Genomic DNA, 19,713 nt, shown 5'->3' with positions numbered 1-19,713 from the left:
GGACTTTCCCTCTCCCTTATTCCATTTCCATCTTCTTCAAAGCACCAACTTGAGTTTTGAGGCAACCATTTAGGCTTTTGGCTTTACTGGAGTATTTGTGAATGCATTTCAACATCAAATATTACATATTAATAGGCAGAGTGACTCTGGAATATTAAACATAGCACAGTGGAAATATTTTTTTTAATGTCTCGTAAGGAATATATTCAACTAGTTTGAAGCAACTTCATCCTACTGAATAGAAAGATTAGAAAGAGGTTAGAAAAACTAAGAAGAGGAGGGGAAGCATGTTCAGAATGGATACACATCAAGCTTTTGAACTGTCTGGGTGGTTTGGAAAAGAAATCATGATATAAAGCTATTTAAGCCTTGAACTGAAGCAACTGAAAGATCCAATTTATTCCGGAAGGTCTGCTCAAAGGAAAACAATTGCCCAGCCAAGCCAGGAATATCAGCACAGATGTTCCTTAAACCTTCTTTCTGGAAAACTATTATTTATCCATTGAATACGTTAAATGTGCTCAGAAGCTGGTGGATGTAATTATGATGCATTAAAACTATATAAAATCAAGGACAATATTTCTGCTTGTACAGAATAGGGAGGGGCTAAGAATATGCCTTGTCTGTAGGACTCCACAGATAAAAGGATCTGAGTAATGGTGATAAAAAGGTCTCTTCCTGACATGCAGAGAAATGCTGCCACTTGGAGTAGTAAGCAATATTGGGCTACTGAGCCCAATGGTTTCACACTATTTAAAATTGGGGTGAACAGACTTAGGGCTGCGCCCCATACTTGGGCTAACTTCATGTAGACCTTAGAATCAAATTCAAATAGCCCCTGCAATGGATGTTAGATAACAGTTACCTGTCCTTTTCCTGCAGAATTCTGCTTAACAAGAGAGAAGAGTGTCAGAGAAAAAGGCCTCAGAGAGATAATGTGTGCCCCGCAAAATCCTTTGGGCTCTGCCCCAACTCCCTGGTTGTTTCAGCCCCACCCACAGTTTAACCATATGAATCACAGAAGACTCTCAAATCTGTGAGCCACCTATCTAGAGAAAGGGACCCACTGGTATAGAAGCATAACACAGCTCATAGTCACAATTTAGCAGAGAACTATTCTTCTTATACTTGGCCTGTGAAAATTAGCATGATTTTTTAATGCCCCTTAGTTTTTGCATCCCTGCAATTTGTTGCAATGTGCTCATATGCAAAGATTCCCAGTGCATCATGCCATTTTAATTTGCTTCACAGTCTCAAGTGCCAGAAAGAAATCAATACAGCTGCAGTAAGGCTTTGGTGGCTATTTAACAGTATCAGCAACATTAACTTAGCTATCAGGACAATGGGATGGCAGGAGGAAACAAGAGTAATACAGCACTCCCAGTTACCTAAGTACATTGTTTAACACAGGATTTTTTAACAGAAAATTTACGTCTACATACAAACATGTTTGTTTGAAATTCATAAGAAGCCCTATGTTAAGTTACATCTCTTTACGGTTAATGGATGCTGGCATATCTCCTAATTAGATAATTCTAGCAGATAATTGTCAAAGGCTGATGAATGCATATTGCTGGGGGGAGGGGATGAAATGGAGAAGCTGTCACCAAAATGGAGTCCTCATTAAGAAAAATGAATTTGGGGCCTCCAAAAGTGGCAGCCATTTATAATTTCTACTCAGAAAATTCAATGGTAAGGGGAAAACCCATATTTGAGGAGTCTTACATGCCAACAGACTATTTGAAATTTTATTTTGTACAGAAGATATGCATACCAAAGACATGGAGAAAGATTATTTCCAATTGTTTAGAAAATATTTTAAATGGAAGGCCAATAACTAGGCTAAGTTCATTTTTCTGTCACTGACAGCTTTCCAAGTTTCAATTTTTAAGACTTTGGGCCTTTAGACAGCAGTTTGTACACTTTTAGCAAACTATTACATCTCCTGTAATAGCCAATATAGGCAAATCTTTTGTTTTGAAGATACTGAAAGAGGCAGTTTTGGAAGTATTACATTGTTAACTCAAGAACTATTTATAGGAGCTGGTGCTTCATTGAATAATTGGATATATCCTAAACTGCAAAACAGGAAAGGGAATGAGCTTTGCTGTTACCCTGCATTTATGTATGCATTATGTTTCTCATGCATGCAAACCCTCTCTCTGAAGGAGGCCCATACTTTTGCTGAATGGGGAAAAGGGAAAATGGCAAGCTGAGGCAGTTTCAACTCAAGATAAAAGCTTTTTGAAGTGTACAGAATCTCCTAAACAAAGAAGTCTGTAATTATGGCAACATGTGTCTTCATGAGAACATTATTGTGCTACACCAGCAGCAGCCCACATGCAGCACAAGTGGAGTCTCGTCAAGAAAAGGGGGGGGGGAACTTCAGCAAAGTTCTAACGTTTGCAGAAGGTAACCTGGCCTTTTCAATGTCAGCCTGTTAGACACAGGACTCTGTTCACTGAAAGATGAAGACAATCATTTCCCCTCCCCCCACCACCGAGCGACACACCTTTTTTTAAGGGCCTAACCCCATAGGAAAATATGGCTCATTTCAGCAGCCTTTTCAGAAAGCACGACAGCGACTCCTCTTCGAAAACGTCACCGAAGGAGGACATGATTGTACAGTGCACAAACTAGAAAGCAGACTTTTTCAGAAAGAGAAACATTTCTTCCACACTGGTTTCCGAACAGAAAATGAAACCAAAATATGCCATTTAAAAAAAGCGGGGGGGGGGGGAAGAGGCACACTAAGAGAGAAAATCGACGTTACCATTTCCTCCCCCCTCCCGGATTTTTCTCCCTTCCCCCAATGCAATGAGCCATGCAACTCTTTAATCTGATTATGGCCTAATCCCGCCTTCTGCCCAGCTGCTCTGTCCTCGCCCTCCAGCAGGGCCTAGCGGGGACAGTAAACTTCTTAGCTGCAATTCCCCCCTCCCTTTCCGAAATTATATTTTATTTTTACGGTGGGATGGGGGTGGGGCAAAGAGAATAATAATTATAGCAATTAATGCTCCTACTTTTTAGTGCAATCCAGGAGGATCCCGGTGAACCGCCTCTCCCCACAGCTCAAGGTGACCACCAGGGTATCGTTCACCATTTGCTCCACCAGGACGGGCAGCCAGGAGCCGACCTGCAGCTCTTTCGTGTCAGCCTCCTCCATGCTTTTGCGAGAAACTCACGGCGGCGGCAAGCCTCGGTTGCAGCTGGAGTGCGGCTGCGAGATCCCAGGCGGCCTTGCTTGGGCAGGCTCCCCTCCCCCCGCCGCTGAAGCTCCTGCAGGCGCTGGCGCTGCTCTCGGGATAGTTACACTGGCCGCTTCGATGACCTCATGGCTCCATGCTCCCCCTCAACAGGGAGGATTAGTAGGTGCGTTGACGTCACAATGCTTCCCTCCCGGGAACGTTCCACAGCGGAATCCTGAAACAATGGGCTATATTAGGGTACTTATTATAGAACGAGAAGGTGTTTCTACTCCCCCTCCTGCTTTACCAAGCAAGTTACCCTTTAGAAAGGAGGTTTCCCGTCTGCCCCACACTTGAGCCGTTTAGAAGCATCACGCTTACGCCTACAGGAGGGGTCAAGTGATTATCCAGGCTAAACTGTTTCCGTCCCAGTACTGTTGCTGACAATCTGGCAAAGCATAGATGAAATTCTGTGCATTCTGTTAGCTAAACATGCAGAATGCCTTCCACTTCCGCTGCAAATGAGATATTTTACCTGGAGTGGATGGGTGGAACACACGCGCCACTCGGCATCCAGATTTCTAGAGACGTTCCTAAGTAAAGTGAATGTTCTCTTCTTCCATCACGTGGCTCTGTTGAACAAGAAAAATCTTTCTAGTCTGCCAGTAAAACACAGGTTGCCCCTGTATTCTGATTGCCACTTGGGTCTACTTTGTTTCAGCCAAATCTGGAGTTGCTCAATTTTAACACTTCCTCTATGTGTACCTGTGTGTCTGGATATGTGAGGAAGGAAGTCAGTGGATTTTACTTCCAAGGAAGTATGCACAGGATTGTAGCCATGAATAGCTTTATCCTACTTACTCCAGCAGATTTCAGTTAATCTCTATGCTCTTTAGGGTAAATTGACCCAAGAAAAGTGATTTTTCCAAGACTCAGCACATTAGGAACCATGTGCTTCTCTACTGACAAAGCCAGTGTCCAAAAGTCTAGGTATTTCCTTTCAAACCGAACGTTGGGACACTAACCTCTAATCAACTTGCTTGTTGATTTAAGAGAAAGGTTTCTCTTCCCTCAACCCCTTTTCTGAAGAGGAAAGGCAGTGCTACAATAGGCCATACTCTTTAACTTCTATAAGAAATGTCAGACAAGCTATGTTTCATCTCCAGTATAACCTGTTCCCAAATACTTTAAAACTCATCCCCAAATCAAATATATGAACACCTCTGCATTTGGAAATAAAGTTTAAGGAATAGTTATATATTCTTGTGCCATATAGTCACAACTGACTAGTGGAAAGTTCTCTCTCCAGATCCATGTTCCATTGTGTTCAATAGTATTTATTCCCAGGTATTCCCAAATAAAGGAGGCATAATCACTTACCTGGGAGTAAGCATAATTAAACAGAATAGATTTATTTCATATTTCAGTAAGGCTGACTAGATTTGTACAGGAAATATACAGGAATAAATGGTACCATTCTGTGAATACTTACTTGGCTAGATATCTTTATATATATTGGTAAGCCCTATAGTATTCAGTGAGTTTCTTAATAAATGCATTTAAGTGTGCAACTAGAAACAGGAAGCAATCCACAAAGTAACTACTCTAGAATAATCTTATTAAAGACAAATGGATTCAACTTTATAGGGGCAGGCTTGTGGTACAGTTCTAAGCATATTTACTTGGAATCAAGTTCTGTTTAATGGAAATTACTTCCAGGTAATTTTTCTTCTGTAAATAGAGGACATTTTCAAAACAGACATTCTGAAGAGGGAGCATAGCAACAGAATCCTAAACAACCAGGTGGCAAGAGGTAGCCCAGTATTTTGCATCTTAACTGAATATTAAGTCCCACTGAGTTCTGAAGGATCTACTGCCAAAAATAGCCCTGACATTTTTGTTTTTAAAGCGTGTGTACGGGTCTTGTCTTGTCATGTCATGTCATGTCATTGTGCATTAAAGGGGAATCTTTTTTAGAACTGGAAGGGATGCATCAGGAGTGCATGATTTTTTTTAACTGAGTGCCAGATCATGTCTTTGGGGTCTGTTGCAGTTGTTGTAGGGACTCCCACTTGAGTTACATGATCATAAAATTGTAGAATTGGAAGGAACTACAAGGATCATCTAGTCCACCTCTGTAGAATATGCAGGAAGACCAATTAAACCTTCCACAAGAGGTGGCTGTTCAGCTGTTTCTTAAACACCTCCAGAGATGGACTGTTCACAACTTCTGTAGATAGACCGGTCCACTATTGTACAGTTGTTACCATCAGGAAGCTTTTGCCATTGGGATGTTCAAGTTCTTTCTTTATGGATGCCTAGTGACAGAGCAGTTCCAAAGGCAGCTTTGTAATGTTTCCAAGTATTTCTGTATGACTCTGGGATTTGTGATTTGTTCTGATTTATAGGTTCTCTTCAGTAGGTAGCAATAATAGGATTTATGTTGGCCTTGCTTCACTATCATCCTGAAGGAGGAGAAATTTGTATGTGTGGGGGTCAGTATTTTTGGACAGCAGTAATTGTGCAAGAAAAATGCTCAGACAGCCTTGTCCTCATAAATCACACAGAAGTAAGGATCACAAGGTTTTTTTTTTTTTTTGGAGGAGGAGGGGGCAGTCATACTTCCAAGTATAATATGTTCAAGTGGTCATCCTTCTCAGATAACATTATAAAGCAAATGTATAAGATAATATGTTTATAATATAGCAACATTCTAGCCTTCAGTTGCAACCAGTGGAAGAAAAATTAAAACTGTAATACGTTGGATCCTTTTCTGGACCTCGTATGGTAATGTAACAAAAGTGTAAGTAGATATGTGCATGTTTCTTCACTAAAGATATGAAGGGTTAAGCTTTTTCCTAGAGACACTTGAAGATTTTTGCCTGAGTCTGGAGTGGAGGGCTGGGAGAATGATCCAAATCTTTCTTAGAACTGAATGACATGGAATCACATGGTCTTGCATAGGATTATTTTGTCAGGCCTAAGCACAGTGCAACAAAGAGGGGAGGGCTGCTCCCCCGCCCCCTTTACATTCAAAAGAGGTCCAAGGTCACCAATCTTTTCCTGCTTCTGCCAGTCTTGAATTAGCTCTTTAGATATAAATCTACAATACTGTCAAAAATCTGTTCACTGCTGCAATATTTAATCAAATTTATCAGATGAGTGACATTGATGTAGACTGCAAAGTTTATGGAAATGTAGCATATTACCTCCAGTATGTATGACTCCATGTTTAAGAAAGAAAGAAAGATTTAAAGGGAATTATTAAAAGTAAGCAATGTTTAAAAGGAAGGAAATAAAAGAAAAAAGACATTTTCTTATCTTTAAAGCAGTCTCGCTACCCTGAACACATTTGTTCAAAACAAAATGATCAGTATAAAGCAGAAATTGGAAAAAGAGTGCATAAAAACCATCACATTTCAATTTAGACAAAATCAGTATAATGCTTTGTGGATCTTTTAGATTATCCTCTATTTAAAAAAAAACAACAATTGCCTTATATTCTTTGTATTGAGGATGCACCAGTCTACTTTTAGCTTAAGCTGTTACGATACAGTGAAGCAAATCCTAAAAACAGTGGTTAAATACAGCGTAGAAAATGTGTTTCAATTTATTTGAAACATCAGTATAGGCTTTTCCCCCTTCAGCCTTTTTTTCCCCCTACAAAGCTCTATCCTTCACATATTATATATTTTACAGAGCCAAGCAAAGCCACTGCTTGCTGAAGCCAGATAACCCTCACATTTTTCTGTTACATTTTAGACCTTTGGCAAGTGTGACCACCACAGTCACTGTGTTTTCTCTCCCAATTTTGCTAGTGGGTTCTTCAAACTTAAAATCTCTTAACTCAGCCTGCAAATGGGAGCGTATTTATAGTCTAAGGCTTAGTTTCGTTTTATTCTTAAAGAAGGGGAGGAAGGGAGGGAGATAGCTTTGCTTCATTCATGTTTAAGGTCTCCCACAAGGTTCTACAGCCTGGATATGAATTAAAATCAGACAAAAAGAAAAGGCATGCAGGCTGCATTAAAAAAAAAGAAAGGCGAGGAAAACAAAGAAACACGCACCACCCCAACAAGTACGGATTTAACCCTCGCGAATGAGAAGCAGTCGAAAGTACAGAAACAACGAGGAGAAGAAAGTCCGTGGCTCGCATTACCTTGATCACGGTCTCTCTCCGGCCCTTTTAACCATAGCAATGTTTGACAATTCGCGGAGGTTACTATGTGGGGCTGTTCGTTTCCATCATGCGCCTCCTAGCGGTCGCCTGTGGCATTTCCTCGTTAAAATTGGCTGCTGCGGCCGCTTCTCGCGTTGGAGTCGCCTCCCTTGCCTGAGACGCAGCCGACACGCTGGAGCAGCCGCAGACAGCAGGGTGATCGTCGCCGCCGGAGGCAGGGGTGGGCGGCAGGGGCATCAGTCACCTTAAGCCTAAGGCACATTCCAGACCTCCTGGTTACTTCTAAAAACATTCCTCGAAGGGGTAGGCGGCAGTCTCTGGCTGCAGCATTTGAATAAAGATTTGCAAAGCAGCCGCCTCCTTCAGGTCCTTCAGGATTCAGACGATAAGGCTAGGTGAAACCCGAATGATTGTTCAAGTTGTGGAAAAGCTCTAAAAACTCCCCCCACCCCGCCGCCGATTTTGCCTTATTTTCTCAGAGTTCTTTTACAGTGATCATAACTGAAAATAGTCAGTCAAAAGTCTTCCATTCCCTCTGCCCCAACGATTCCTTTTTCATTTCTGATAGAGGCCTTCTTGTACAAGCAGAACATGGACTTTTTGTGCCATGGACCCCTGTGAAAGTCTAGTGAAACCTACAGATCCCTTCTCAGAAAATTGCATAAAATAAGATGCATAGACTGCATTACAAAGGAAACCCATTATGCTCAAACACAATTATCAAAATATTTTAAAAGAACTAGACAACTGATGACCTGCTGGGTCATCATTTCAGAGATATTTCCTTACCCAGACAGAGAAACAGAATGACCAAGGGCAAAAAAGCAGTGGGAGTGTGAGTGACTTACGACTTGCTACCGGCTTCCCTATTGACTTTGCTTGTGGGAGGCTGGCAGGGAGGTCAGAAATCTTCCTCCCTCCCTCCTTTTCCACATATAATATAGGCGTGCGCCATTTGCCCTCCCCTCACGACCTTCAGGAGAGCCCTAGTGAAGCCGCCTCCTCCTCTTCCTCCTCGGCTGACCCACTGAACTGCCTGCCACTTTGCTGGGGGGAGGTGGAACAAAGGGAGCCACTGACCATGAGGAAAACTGTACCCCTGCTCCCCTTTCTGGTGTGTCCCCAAGGGCCTCCTCCCTTGAGGGAGGAAGAAGGCTCACCTGTTAACCACCGGCACCCCCCAGCCAGCCCTATCTCATCAGCAGGCATCCAAGTTGCTCCCTCATCCTTCCCTCAACCCCCACCTCTATTAAGAGATTTCAAATTTCTGCCTCATTTCCAAAACAGCCAATTGCCGCTTGCCTGTTGGCCCTTGCCACCAGCCGACTGAGTGCAGGGGACAGAGGAAGGCGGGAAAGAGGTTGGGGATATGCCCATGATGATCATGTGACCTGGGCTGAGTGCAGTGGCATGGCAGCACAGCAGTGCTGAAGTGGCCACAACTTTCCCAAATTTTAATCCCATAGGAGTAATGGATCCCAGATTTTGGACACATTCTGTAAGTTAGCCCTTCTGAGGAACCTTGGTTCAAAAATTGTTGCCCCATGAATGCACTGTTTCGCCCAGCTGAAGACTACAGACATGAGAGTTTTAGTAGTATATATAGATTCAAATAATTTTAGAGAGTGAGAGACATGTTTGGGGTCTAGAGACCATAAATTACTTGGGTGCCTCTATCTGTTATTGAATGAAGTGCTAAATTTCAGAGCTTAGTGAAAATAAAGTTATACTTTTTTTTCCCCATCCAAGGTTGTAGACCCCCAGAAACCTTAACTTGGATCCCAGGTTAAGAACTCCTGAGACAGATACTTGAAACAGGCAGAAGACGGCCTTTATGAAATTATCTTGATTGTAAGGTTTATCAAGACTGAAAAACTCATACCGGTTTTTAAAATCCAGCAAATGTTCCAGATTGGATAGTACAAATTACTCTGAAATAACCTTTGGGAATCCTCCTTCAGTCTGAGATGAGGCAGATGCAAACTGAGGGCAGAGGTTTCACCGTTGTGGCATCCTATTTATGGAATGTTCTTCTGGTGCAGACTGTTTCTGGTATCAGTCCTATGATTTGGGAACACTTTAGAGGCCTTTTAATCTCTGGGGTAAATTGTACCCTGCATTGGTTAATTTACTTATTTGTAAGATCTGTAAGCCACCTTCTGGTACCTGAAGGCTCGTTATGTTGGAATCTGGCAGATGTCAATCAGAAGCAATTCACAAGTGAGAGCTGCCACCAGTAAGGCCCTGTTCCTTGTTCCAATAAGCCTAATTGGTTACACAGCATTAAATCAACTCCTCAGCCTCTCAGAGAACCAAAACAGCTCTACATTTTCCCCTGTGGGTGTAAATCTGCAGGAAAATATCCTGGAAACCACCAAAAACATTTGGATTCTTCTGCCTCCAGAGATGGATCATTACACTTATCCCTTCCTCCTTAGTCCATTACAGATTTATCTGGAGATGTATTCATTTGTTCAAATTATATAGTGATTTAAGTTTAATCAAATAAATATTGATCTGTCATCCCAACAAATCCTTCCACCCAGATATTGTATTCCATTAGTCCAATGCAGAAAACAAGATTATGTGTATGCCTTAACACATGTGTTGAGCTAGACATAATCTGAGCCAGTTCATTATTAATCTGGCCATGAGATCCTAAACTGCATTTTAGCACTTGGCATTTTATATGCTGTCTGGATATGCAGATAGTGCATTTATATATGCATGTGGAAGTATGGATCACACGTTGGATATATGTCAGGAGTCACAGCTGTTGATATTTAGTGTGTATGTATCACATGCATGGAGATGAAGTATATGCTTCAACCACTGATGGTTGTATCAAGGACGATAGATACAGAGGAAAGCACCATTTAACAACTATATTTGGATGTCACACAACCAGAATTGTTCTAATTTTAGCTTAGTGTAAATAAGCAGCTTTGTCCTTGGCTCAAACTCTGGCTTCTTAGGATTTTGTGGCTTTGATTGAGATGTCATGTTGAATTAGAGCTGGATAGCCTTTAGACTTTCAGGCATTGTCTTAGTTCAGTCTGGTGCTAGTACAGCTTGATGGTAAGGGGTGCTAGAACATATAATTCAGCAACATCTGGTTGGCCAAGGGCTACCCAGCCCTGCAAAAATCACAGATGAATATTTGGTGGTTTGTTTAGCTGCTTCCACTGGTGAGAGGAGCCAAAGGGAAATAACTGAGCAGCACTGCATGAAGGCATTGCTTGTTTATGCTAAGACAAAAATCAGTGTGATGCCTGAACTGAACCAGTATCACTTATGAGATGATGTTCTACAGCAAGTCTCCAAGGCCATGCCATGTATATGCAAAATGAATTATGTAGACTCTTAACCTATTATGTGGGAAGTGACAGAACTGATCTTTGATACCAAGGGAGAAGTACAATCCAGTAAAAGCTGTGACACACAACCTCCTGGCATTGTCTTCTTCACCCCCACTGGATTTATATGAATAGAAATTGAGCAAGATTGCAACTGTGATCTTACTCAACCACTACAATTCACTGAAATGCAACAGGACTTAGTTTATGGGAAATTCCTGATGGATTGTGCCTGCTATAGTCAGGACTTTTTGTTCAGAAGAACGTGAGTCATTTGCCCTGGCTGAGTCATTCAGTCCCACCTTCTTTTCCCTTGCTGAAATGGGATGACATTCCTTGCGAGTCTGTCCATGTTGCTGCGTAGTTACTTGATAGGTAGTGTGCAGTTCACAAATGATCTCCCATGGTTGCTGTGCAGCAGCAGGCATTAATAGAGCTCCATAGTAGCAGAAAACAAGGCAACTGGCTTGGAGAAGAGCACATTTCACAGTCACTGACTTAGAACTAGAGTCATGTCTAACAGTGTTCCCAAGATACCATTCAAGGGGGTTGGAAAATGGCTTAGGCCCAATGTTATTCTAAAATCATGTTTGCTTCCCTTCTTGGATTTGGTGTAGAGAACACTGAACAACATATTCCCACTGAAAGACAGATGTCTCTTATGTTGTTTCATCTCTTGCAGCTCCTCAGTAAACCAAGAAGCTCTATGAGATCCATGATCCAGATAATCTGCACAGGCACAATCTGATCCAGGGCCCTTGTCACATGCTTATTCCAAGCCGTGACCAAGGCCTTGGCCAAACCGTGTGCTGGAGCTTCAGGAAAAACCCCAAGCTCCTTCTGAAACCTGTCAGTTGCCTGGGGCGGGCCAATCAAATAGGCGCCATCTCCCTGCAGTGAGGGGTTAGCAAACGGGGCTCCAGAGCATGATATGACCATGGCAAGGGATTGATGTTAATATCCTGCAGACCCAGATCACTATGCCACTGCTCCGAGACAGACCAGATCTAATGAATGTGTGACCTCCATTGTGGGTTAGGCCATTAATAAGTTGGATCAGGGCCATGGTGGCCATGAACTCCCAACCACCTCTGATCGTGGGCCCATGGAAAACATGTTGAAGGACCCAGGACCATACGCCTGGGAAACTCCACTGCCAACTCAGCCACAGAATCAAGCTCAAGCAGGGATGCTGCTACATTGCAGGGGGGAAGGTAAGAAAGCAGCGGTCTTAAACTATTTACATTAAACTATTTACTCTGAATTAAATGTGGCTAGGATTTCAACCATAGATTTTGTGATATGTTCCTCACTTTCCTGAACAGTGAGATGTTTCAGGATTCCTAATGACTTTCAAGTAGGGAAAAATATTTGGCTTACTGAGATAAGTTAGAATATGAATAGCGATAAGCAGCATCTGCCAGGAGCAGATATGCAACTTTGCTTCAAATCCCCAGCTAGATACCCATCCCTACATTTTACTTCTCCCTGGTTTCTCTGCTTCTTCCTTTCTTCTTTTCTACACCCCGCCCCCACCCTTATGTAAGCCCTTCTTTCAATAGCTATGGTGGAAAGTGCATTGCCTTAATTTCTGATAGGTTCCTCTTTTCTAGGAGACATCTCAGAGGCACCCTGGATTAGCAGAGAAATATAAATATTATTGTGTCAATAATCTGATTGTGACCAGGCTTTGTTAAGGTAGAGCTACACATAGCAATCAGACAGTATTTTAAAAGGGCTTTGCCTACCCAGAAATCAATATTCCTGATGGGCCTTCCTGTGATGCATATCAGCAATATTAAGTATTTTGTATTTATTTTTTGTGTCAAAAAAAGAAAAAAGAAAAAAAGAAACAATCCCAGAAGAAAGCATTGCCACAGCTGAAACAGCTGTCTCCCAATCAAAACCACACTTTTAGGCATTCTACCTGCTCCCACCTTTCTTTCCTCCAGTTCCCTCCTCCTGGTTCTCCTTTTTATTTATTACAATTATTGGCTTGCCACCTACTCAAACAGATCCAACCAGCATGCATTAAAATATCCATAAAAATCCATAAAACAGTACAATATCCAAAGAATAGGTTGCTGTCTTCCATTAAACATTCACTCCCCTAATGCTCTGCAGAAGAGGATGGATTTAACCTAGTTCCTAAAGTACAAAAAGGTAGGGAGTAGCCTGACTTCAGGGGGCCCACTATTCCAAAGTGAGGGGGCTACCACTAAAAGGGCTATTCTCTGGGCCACCCCATCCCTGATCACTCCAGGGAGGGGCACCTGCAGCATTCTCTCCCAACCAGATGGCATAGGGCAGGCAGTTCCTAAGCTGGAGAAAATGTTCCAGAAAGTAATGAAAGCCCATGCCATGTCAGGCTTTCTAGGGGACAGCCAGCACTTTGAATTGGGCCTGGAAGCCTGTGCAATCAATGCAGCTTTGCAATATAGATGTTACTCTGCTGGACTGGCTCACACTGGTCAGTAGGCGAGCAGCTACATTCTGTGCCAGCTGCAACTTCTGAGTCATCCTCAAGGGCAACCTCACACCGAGCAAACTGCAATCCTAGTGACAGAGATGGCAAAAGGCAGGAGTCATCCACTGTTCTTTGGTTTTAATTTCCTACTACACTTTCTTTCACTGCCACCCGTTTTTACCAGGCAATAGGAACGTTTTATTTCTGTCTATTTTAATGGGGCAACAACATGGTAATATTAATAAGACTTCTTAGAAAAGCCATATGTGGCTCTGAATTTAGGGTCACTCTAGAGGGTCCTTGGACCTGGGCAGAGTGGTCCAGTCCTAGCATCACCACTGGTTACAGAATGTAATTACTTGAAGCTAATGATAGATCAGAGTGAAAATCATCATACTTAATAGCCTTCCCATTCTTCTTAGTAAATGCAGCAGATCTGCCTCTATAAAGCCATACACATTCATAACTGCTGCCTTGATTGAAATTAATGGAGAACTTGGATAGACAAGAGTTCTTTGTGTGTATCAAAAAGCGTCCACTGAATCAGCATTTAGACATTAAAACAAAAAGCTATTTCCTTTTAAATACCATGTTTCAGTTTATGATATTAGTTATTCATTTACTTTAACTGTACTAAACTGTAGAATACCTCTAGATTAGTAATGAGTAAGAGTAATAAGAGTCTTGTTGAAATATATTTATAGCTGTTGCCATAGCCTTTTTTTATTTTGTGCCTATAACTAAATACTTCACACGATATGCAATACTAACTGCAATATCCCATCTGCAAAAAGCATTATGGTGCACAATTAAAATCAAATAATTCCTCAATATAACAATGCAACAACAAATCTAGTTCCAGAAGCTAAAATGTAACTGGCACACAAACTGAACTGGATACCATGTAATACATATGCAATAATATTTAATAGCTCTTCTCAAAATGTTCAATCTCTACTAGCATTTAGAAAATAATTAAAACACAGCTAATGGTGTTGTTAGTTCACTGCAGAATTGTAATAGTCCTTCCATTAAAGTGTGATATCAAACATTATCATTTTAAGCCCCCTTTTAAATTGCGTTAACTGAGTCTTTAATGAAAGGGTAAAACAGAAGAGAATATCTGTACTCAGGATTGAAACTCTGGAGTCCTTGGTGCTCTCTGAGCTTGGTGGTTTGCTTGCAGACATTTCATCACCCAACTAGGTAACATCATCAGTGCAAGTGAGTGTGAGGTTTGCTCCCTGTTTATATACAGGTGAAACTCGAAAAATTAGAATATTGTGCAAATGTTCATTTATTCAGTAAGGCAACTCAAAAGGTGAAACCAATATATGAGATAGATGCATTACATGCAAAGTGAGATATGTCAAGCCTTACTTTGGTATAATTGTGACGATTATGGCGTACAGCTTATGAAAACCCCAAATTCACAATCTCAGAAAATTAGAATATTACATGACATCAATAACGCAAGAATTGGAAATAGAACAATATCGGACCTCTGCAAAGTATAAGCATGCATATGTACTCAGTACTTGGTTTGGGCCCCTTTTGCAGCAATGACTGCCCCAATGCGGCGTGGCATGGATGCTATCAGCCTGTGGGACTGCTGAGGTGTTATGGAAGACCAGGATGCTTCAATAGCGGCCTTCAGCTCCGCTGCATTGTTCGGTCTCATGTCCCTCATCTTTCTCTGGCAATGCCCCATAGATTCTCTATGGGGTTCAGGTCAGGCGAGTTTGCTGGCCAATCAAGCACACTAATCCCATGGTCATTGAACCAGGTTTTGGTACTTTTGGCAGTGTGGGTAGGTACCAAGTCCTGCTGGAAAATGAAGTCAGCATCCCCATAAAGCTCGTCTGTGGAAGGAAGCATGAAGTGCTCCAAAATCTCCTGGTAGACAGCTGCGTTGACCCTGGACTTCATGAAGCACAGTGGACCAACACCAGCAAATGACATGGCTCCCCAAATCAACACAGACTGTGGAAACTTCACACTGGACTTCAAGCATCGTGCATTGTGTGCCTCTCCATTCTTCCTCCAAACTCTGGGTCCTTGGTTCCCAAATGAGATGCAAAAGTTGCTCTCATCAGAAAAGAGGACTTTGGACCACTGGGCAACAGACCAGTTCTTCTTTTCTGTAGCCCAGGTAAGACTCTTCTGACGTTGTTTGTTGTTCAGGAGCGGCTTGACAAGAGGAATACGACATTTGAAGCCCATGTCCAGGATCCGTCTGTGTGTGGTGGCTCTCGATGCACTAACTCCAGCCTCAGTCCACTCCTTGTGAAAGTCCCCAACACTTTTGAATGGCCTTTTCCTGACAGTCCTCTCCAGGCTGCGGTCATCCCTGCTGCTTGTGCACCTTTTTCTACCACACTTTTCCCTTCCACATAACCTTCTATTGATGTGCTTTGATACAGCACTTTGGGAACATCCAACTTCTTTTGCAATTACCTTTTGGGGCTTTCCCTCCTTATGGAGGGTGTCAATGATGGTTTTCTGCACAACTGTCAGGTCAGCAGTCTTTCCCATGCTTGTGATTCCTACTGAACCAGCCTGAGAGACCATTTAAAGGCTCAGGAACCCTTTGCAGGTGTTATGGATTCATTAGCTGATTAGAGTGGGACACTTTGAGCCTAGAATATTGAACCTTTTCACACTATTCTAATTTTCTGAGATTGTGAATTTGGGGTTTTCATAAGCTGTACGCCATAATCATCACAATTATACCAAAGTAAGGCTTGACATATCTCGCTTTGCATGTAATGCGTCTATCTCATATATTGGTTTCACCTTTTGAGTTGCCTTACTGACATAAATGAACATTTGCACGATATTCTAATTTTTCGTGTTTCACCTGTACAGTAGCTTGCCCTGCCAGTTTTGGTGGGCGTGTGGTTTTCAATTGGGAAACTGTTTCAGCTGGGAAACTGTGAACATCTTAGACCAAGCTAAATCCAAAAACACTAGGGAAAACCTGGAAGCTTGGTGTTCAGACAAATCAGCCATCAATAGATGCATAGAGAGGAACCACATTTATGCATCATTGAAAAGAGCTGAGAAGGAAACAAAAAGACCAGAACACATCCACTCTAGCAGCCAACACCCAGATAAGCAGGGATTAACACCAGGCAAACAATCAAGCAGAAAACAATACCCTAATGAAGGAACTACCAAGGAGAAAACCATACTCCCATCAACACTGGTAGGGCAAGCTACTGTATATAAATAGGGAGCAAATCCCACACTCACTCGCACTGATGATGTTACCTAGTTGAATAATGAAACATCTGCAAGCAAACAACCAAGCTCAGAGAGCACCAACGACTCCACAGAAGGGTCAAAGAAAATTGTTTCAACAAAACTGGCACTAGCTAGATAAGCCAAAAGATGAGATGCTGCCATTCTAGTGAGTGGAATTGATAACCAGACCACATCAGGTTAACATAAGGTATTAACAAAGCATGAAGATATGTTGGAATGTTTGTTCCAAGAGAATGGAATACCAAAACAAGGAGTCTAAATTGATAATGTGACTGGATCGGAAGCCAGTGGGAGAAACTGCATCTAAAGGGGACTTTGAGAAAAACTGGGAAGTTCAGAACAACCCTTGTAACATTGTTTTGGATTTGAATGAGAAGCCTTTGAGGAAGCCTAGTGAACAAACTGCTAAAATTGTTCAGCTGTAAAATAATCAGGTCATGAATTAACTGGTTTTCAATCTCAGAACTGGGAGATGCTGCATGCATTCCTAAACTGGAAATTGCAATAGTCCTACCATGCAATGAATGGATTCATAGTGAGTTTATCTTAAGTGATTACCAGAACCCTCAGGTAACCACTTAAGATACAAACAGCTGATAGCCTTGGAAATAAAAGGAAGAAATAGACAATGAAGAGGCAGGGGAAACAGGATAAAAAAACAATTGCTGTCTGGTCCATGTTGAACTTTAGGTGGTATGATAACATTGAAACTGAGATCCCTGCAAGGAAATCTGACAAAGAGCTCCACATATGTCATCTGAACGGGGACAAAGTATATATCCTGGCGTTGGCATAAATGTGACACTGTAATGGAAAAGTTGAAATTAAAGAACCAAGGGGGAGAGAATAAAGAATAAAAGGGGGTGGGTGAATGAAATCCTCAGGAACCCCAACAGGTAACAAAGAAGAACAAGGATAGTGCAATTCCAATCAACAGAAAAAGTAAACCCAAGAGATAAGATTGAAATCAGGGAAGTGCTGTGGTACTAATACTGAGGTGGATTATTTTGTAGTTATTTTTGTTCTTGTTTTGGTTAATTTTTTGTATTCTGCTGTTTTTATGTTATTTATTGTTGTGAGCCACCCAGAGTTGATTGGAGTTGGGTGGCATCCAAATTGAATAAAGTGAGACCACAAAATTTGGTGGTTCCATGTGTCAAAAGACCTAAAAGAGAAAGAAAGATGACATAATAGTTGACCTTGGCCACCAAAATATCATTTAAAACAAATCATTGCAGATTCAGTTGAATGGGCCATATGGAAATGTCTGTCATGGGGGCAGAGTTGCAATGGAAGGAAAAATTATTGCAGAGGCACCTCTGCTGAAATGTAGCAATCATATGTCTTTCAGATGTATTGGACTGCAATTCACCTTAAGCTTAAGCCTCTTGACCAAGAAATTTGTGAATTGTAATGCAATATATCTGAAGAGCACCAGATTGACATTCCCTAAAGAATTTTTACCCATTTTGAAACAATTCTGCCCATGACCTAGCCCAATTGTTTGGGAAAATTCCCCATTCCACCAGAAAAAAATGTGGAGAAGGAGGAAAGGAAGCAATGGTGTATATTTTCCATTTGCACCATCCTTAAAGATACATCAGGTACAATTTCACCGCTCTTTCCCAGATGCATTGGTCTATTCCAGCTTTACTTCTAATTGGTGCTCTTAAGAAGGTCTCCCAGGGGGTATTTAAGCCTTGTTTCTTATAAATCCCTCAGACTGCTCAGATTTTCCTTTGTTATCATTTTCCAGTTCTGTAGTATCTGGTCAACCTGAATTAGCTGAGGGTTGGGTAGAAGACAAAATAATTGAGAAATGGTTCAGATGTTGATGACAAAGCATAGGCTTAAATCTTTACATTTGTTCCTAAATCTTAAGGCAACCTTCACCAACCTAGTGCCCTTCCTATTAGGGGATTTCAAGTCCCCTAATTCTCCAGTCAGTATGGCTTGGGAATTAAACTCAACCAGATTTGAGGTGGCTTTGTTAGGAATACCAGAAACTGGGACAGAAATACAAAGGCTTGGCATCAAGTTATCTTCATGACATTCTCCCACTAGAATCAGTCTGACCAATTCAATCTTGCTGGGAAAACTCGTGGTAGTTCCCCACTTTTGATAGGTTGTGGGGGGTGGAGGTGAGGCTCAGAGATGCTGCTTTTGGGTAGTAATGCCAGCTCTTTGAAATTGCCTTCCAGTGGAAATTAGCCTAGTTCTTTAACTGCTTTCTGGAAACAGCTAAAAATGGAGTTTTTCTGGAGGGCATCTGGGGCACAAAGTTGTCTTGGGTGGGGTTTTATAAATTGATGGCTGTTGACATATTGTCAGCCCTTCAAGATAGTCCAGAGAAGGAAACCAAAAGCAAGAATATTAATATCACTTTTATTGTAAGGTTACAGTAACAGAATCTTGCAAGTCTGAAAGCTCTTCCCTGTTCCCTGCCTTTACATTCCAGAGAACTAGGGAGGGTCAATTCTGAGACACTTTCTCCACTCCCATTCTAGTTTTGGACTCAGATTTCTCTTACCAGACCATTGTCTAGACTGTAGCTCTTCCTCTGTCTCTCAAGGTTATTCTCACAGCCCATTACACATATTGTGCCACATTTGGGCTTTTGTTATGTTGTATATGTGTATAATTTTAAACTAACTGTGGATGTTTTAATTATTATTGTATATAGTGTGAACTGCCAAGAGTCCTTTGGAATAGTAGTGGCATATAAATATAATAAATAATGTATAAGAACTCTAAGATTTCCATAGCAAAGTTAAGGTAGAATTATTCCTCTAATAGCCTCTGTGTTATCATGTGCAAACTGCCTGCCATTAAATGCACCAGGGGAAAAGCTCAGTCTGGCACTCATAAAAAAAGCTCAAAATGAAGGAGCTGCTGCAGTCATCCTTTCTGCTATCCCAGAATTGCTCTGACCCGTATGTACCAGAGAATTCTAAGCTAGCTAAGATAGCGGTGACTGTTGGTGTTTTGTATAGCATTTCCTTTAGAAGCTGGAGGCTGGACATGTATGGTAAGGATTTTGACATTGCTCAACCGAGCTGTGTCCTGATGCTGAGTCTGGATAGAGTCACCAATCAACTTGTGCTCTATGGTTCTATTGAAGAATCTGGTACCTTACCATCTGGTGAGGTGTGGAGATGGGATGATCAACCTGGGGTCCCAGACCACATGTAGCTACCATATCCATTTTTGGTAGCCCTCCCCCCCCATAACCACGATTGCCAAAATTAATGGTAGCAT

At 41.7% G+C, this 19,713-nt stretch overlaps 1 protein-coding gene across 3 annotated transcripts in view; it reads right to left on the bottom strand.

Annotated features, from left to right (window-relative positions):
* The window catches only part of PWWP2B (PWWP domain containing 2B), a 36,152-nt gene extending 28,716 nt beyond the window's left edge, over positions 1-7,436 (bottom strand). Inside the window, exons 1-3 of one of the 3 annotated variants that reach the window (XM_007431146.3) lie at positions 7,345-7,436; positions 3,724-3,820; positions 3,024-3,423 (exon numbers count right to left, since the gene is read on the bottom strand). In XM_007431146.3, coding sequence (XP_007431208.1) covers positions 3,024-3,166 — 143 coding nt within the window. In that variant the 5' untranslated portion in view covers positions 3,167-3,423; positions 3,724-3,820; positions 7,345-7,436. Of the gene's footprint in view, positions 1-3,023; positions 3,424-3,507; positions 3,590-3,723; positions 3,821-7,344 lie in introns of those variants that run through there. The other 2 variants (XM_007431149.3, XM_007431148.3) reach the window with 2 other exon arrangements.
* Positions 7,437-19,713: the final 12,277 nt, after the last annotated feature.

Source organism: Python bivittatus, unplaced genomic scaffold (genome assembly GCF_059951505.1).
Source record: "Python bivittatus isolate LINGU-HERP-01145 unplaced genomic scaffold, Pbiv_v1 ctg000980_np1212, whole genome shotgun sequence".
Lineage (NCBI taxonomy): Eukaryota > Metazoa > Chordata > Lepidosauria > Squamata > Pythonidae > Python > Python bivittatus.
Note: the sequence above shows the minus strand (reverse complement) of the source record. Positions and strands in the feature narration are given on the sequence as shown.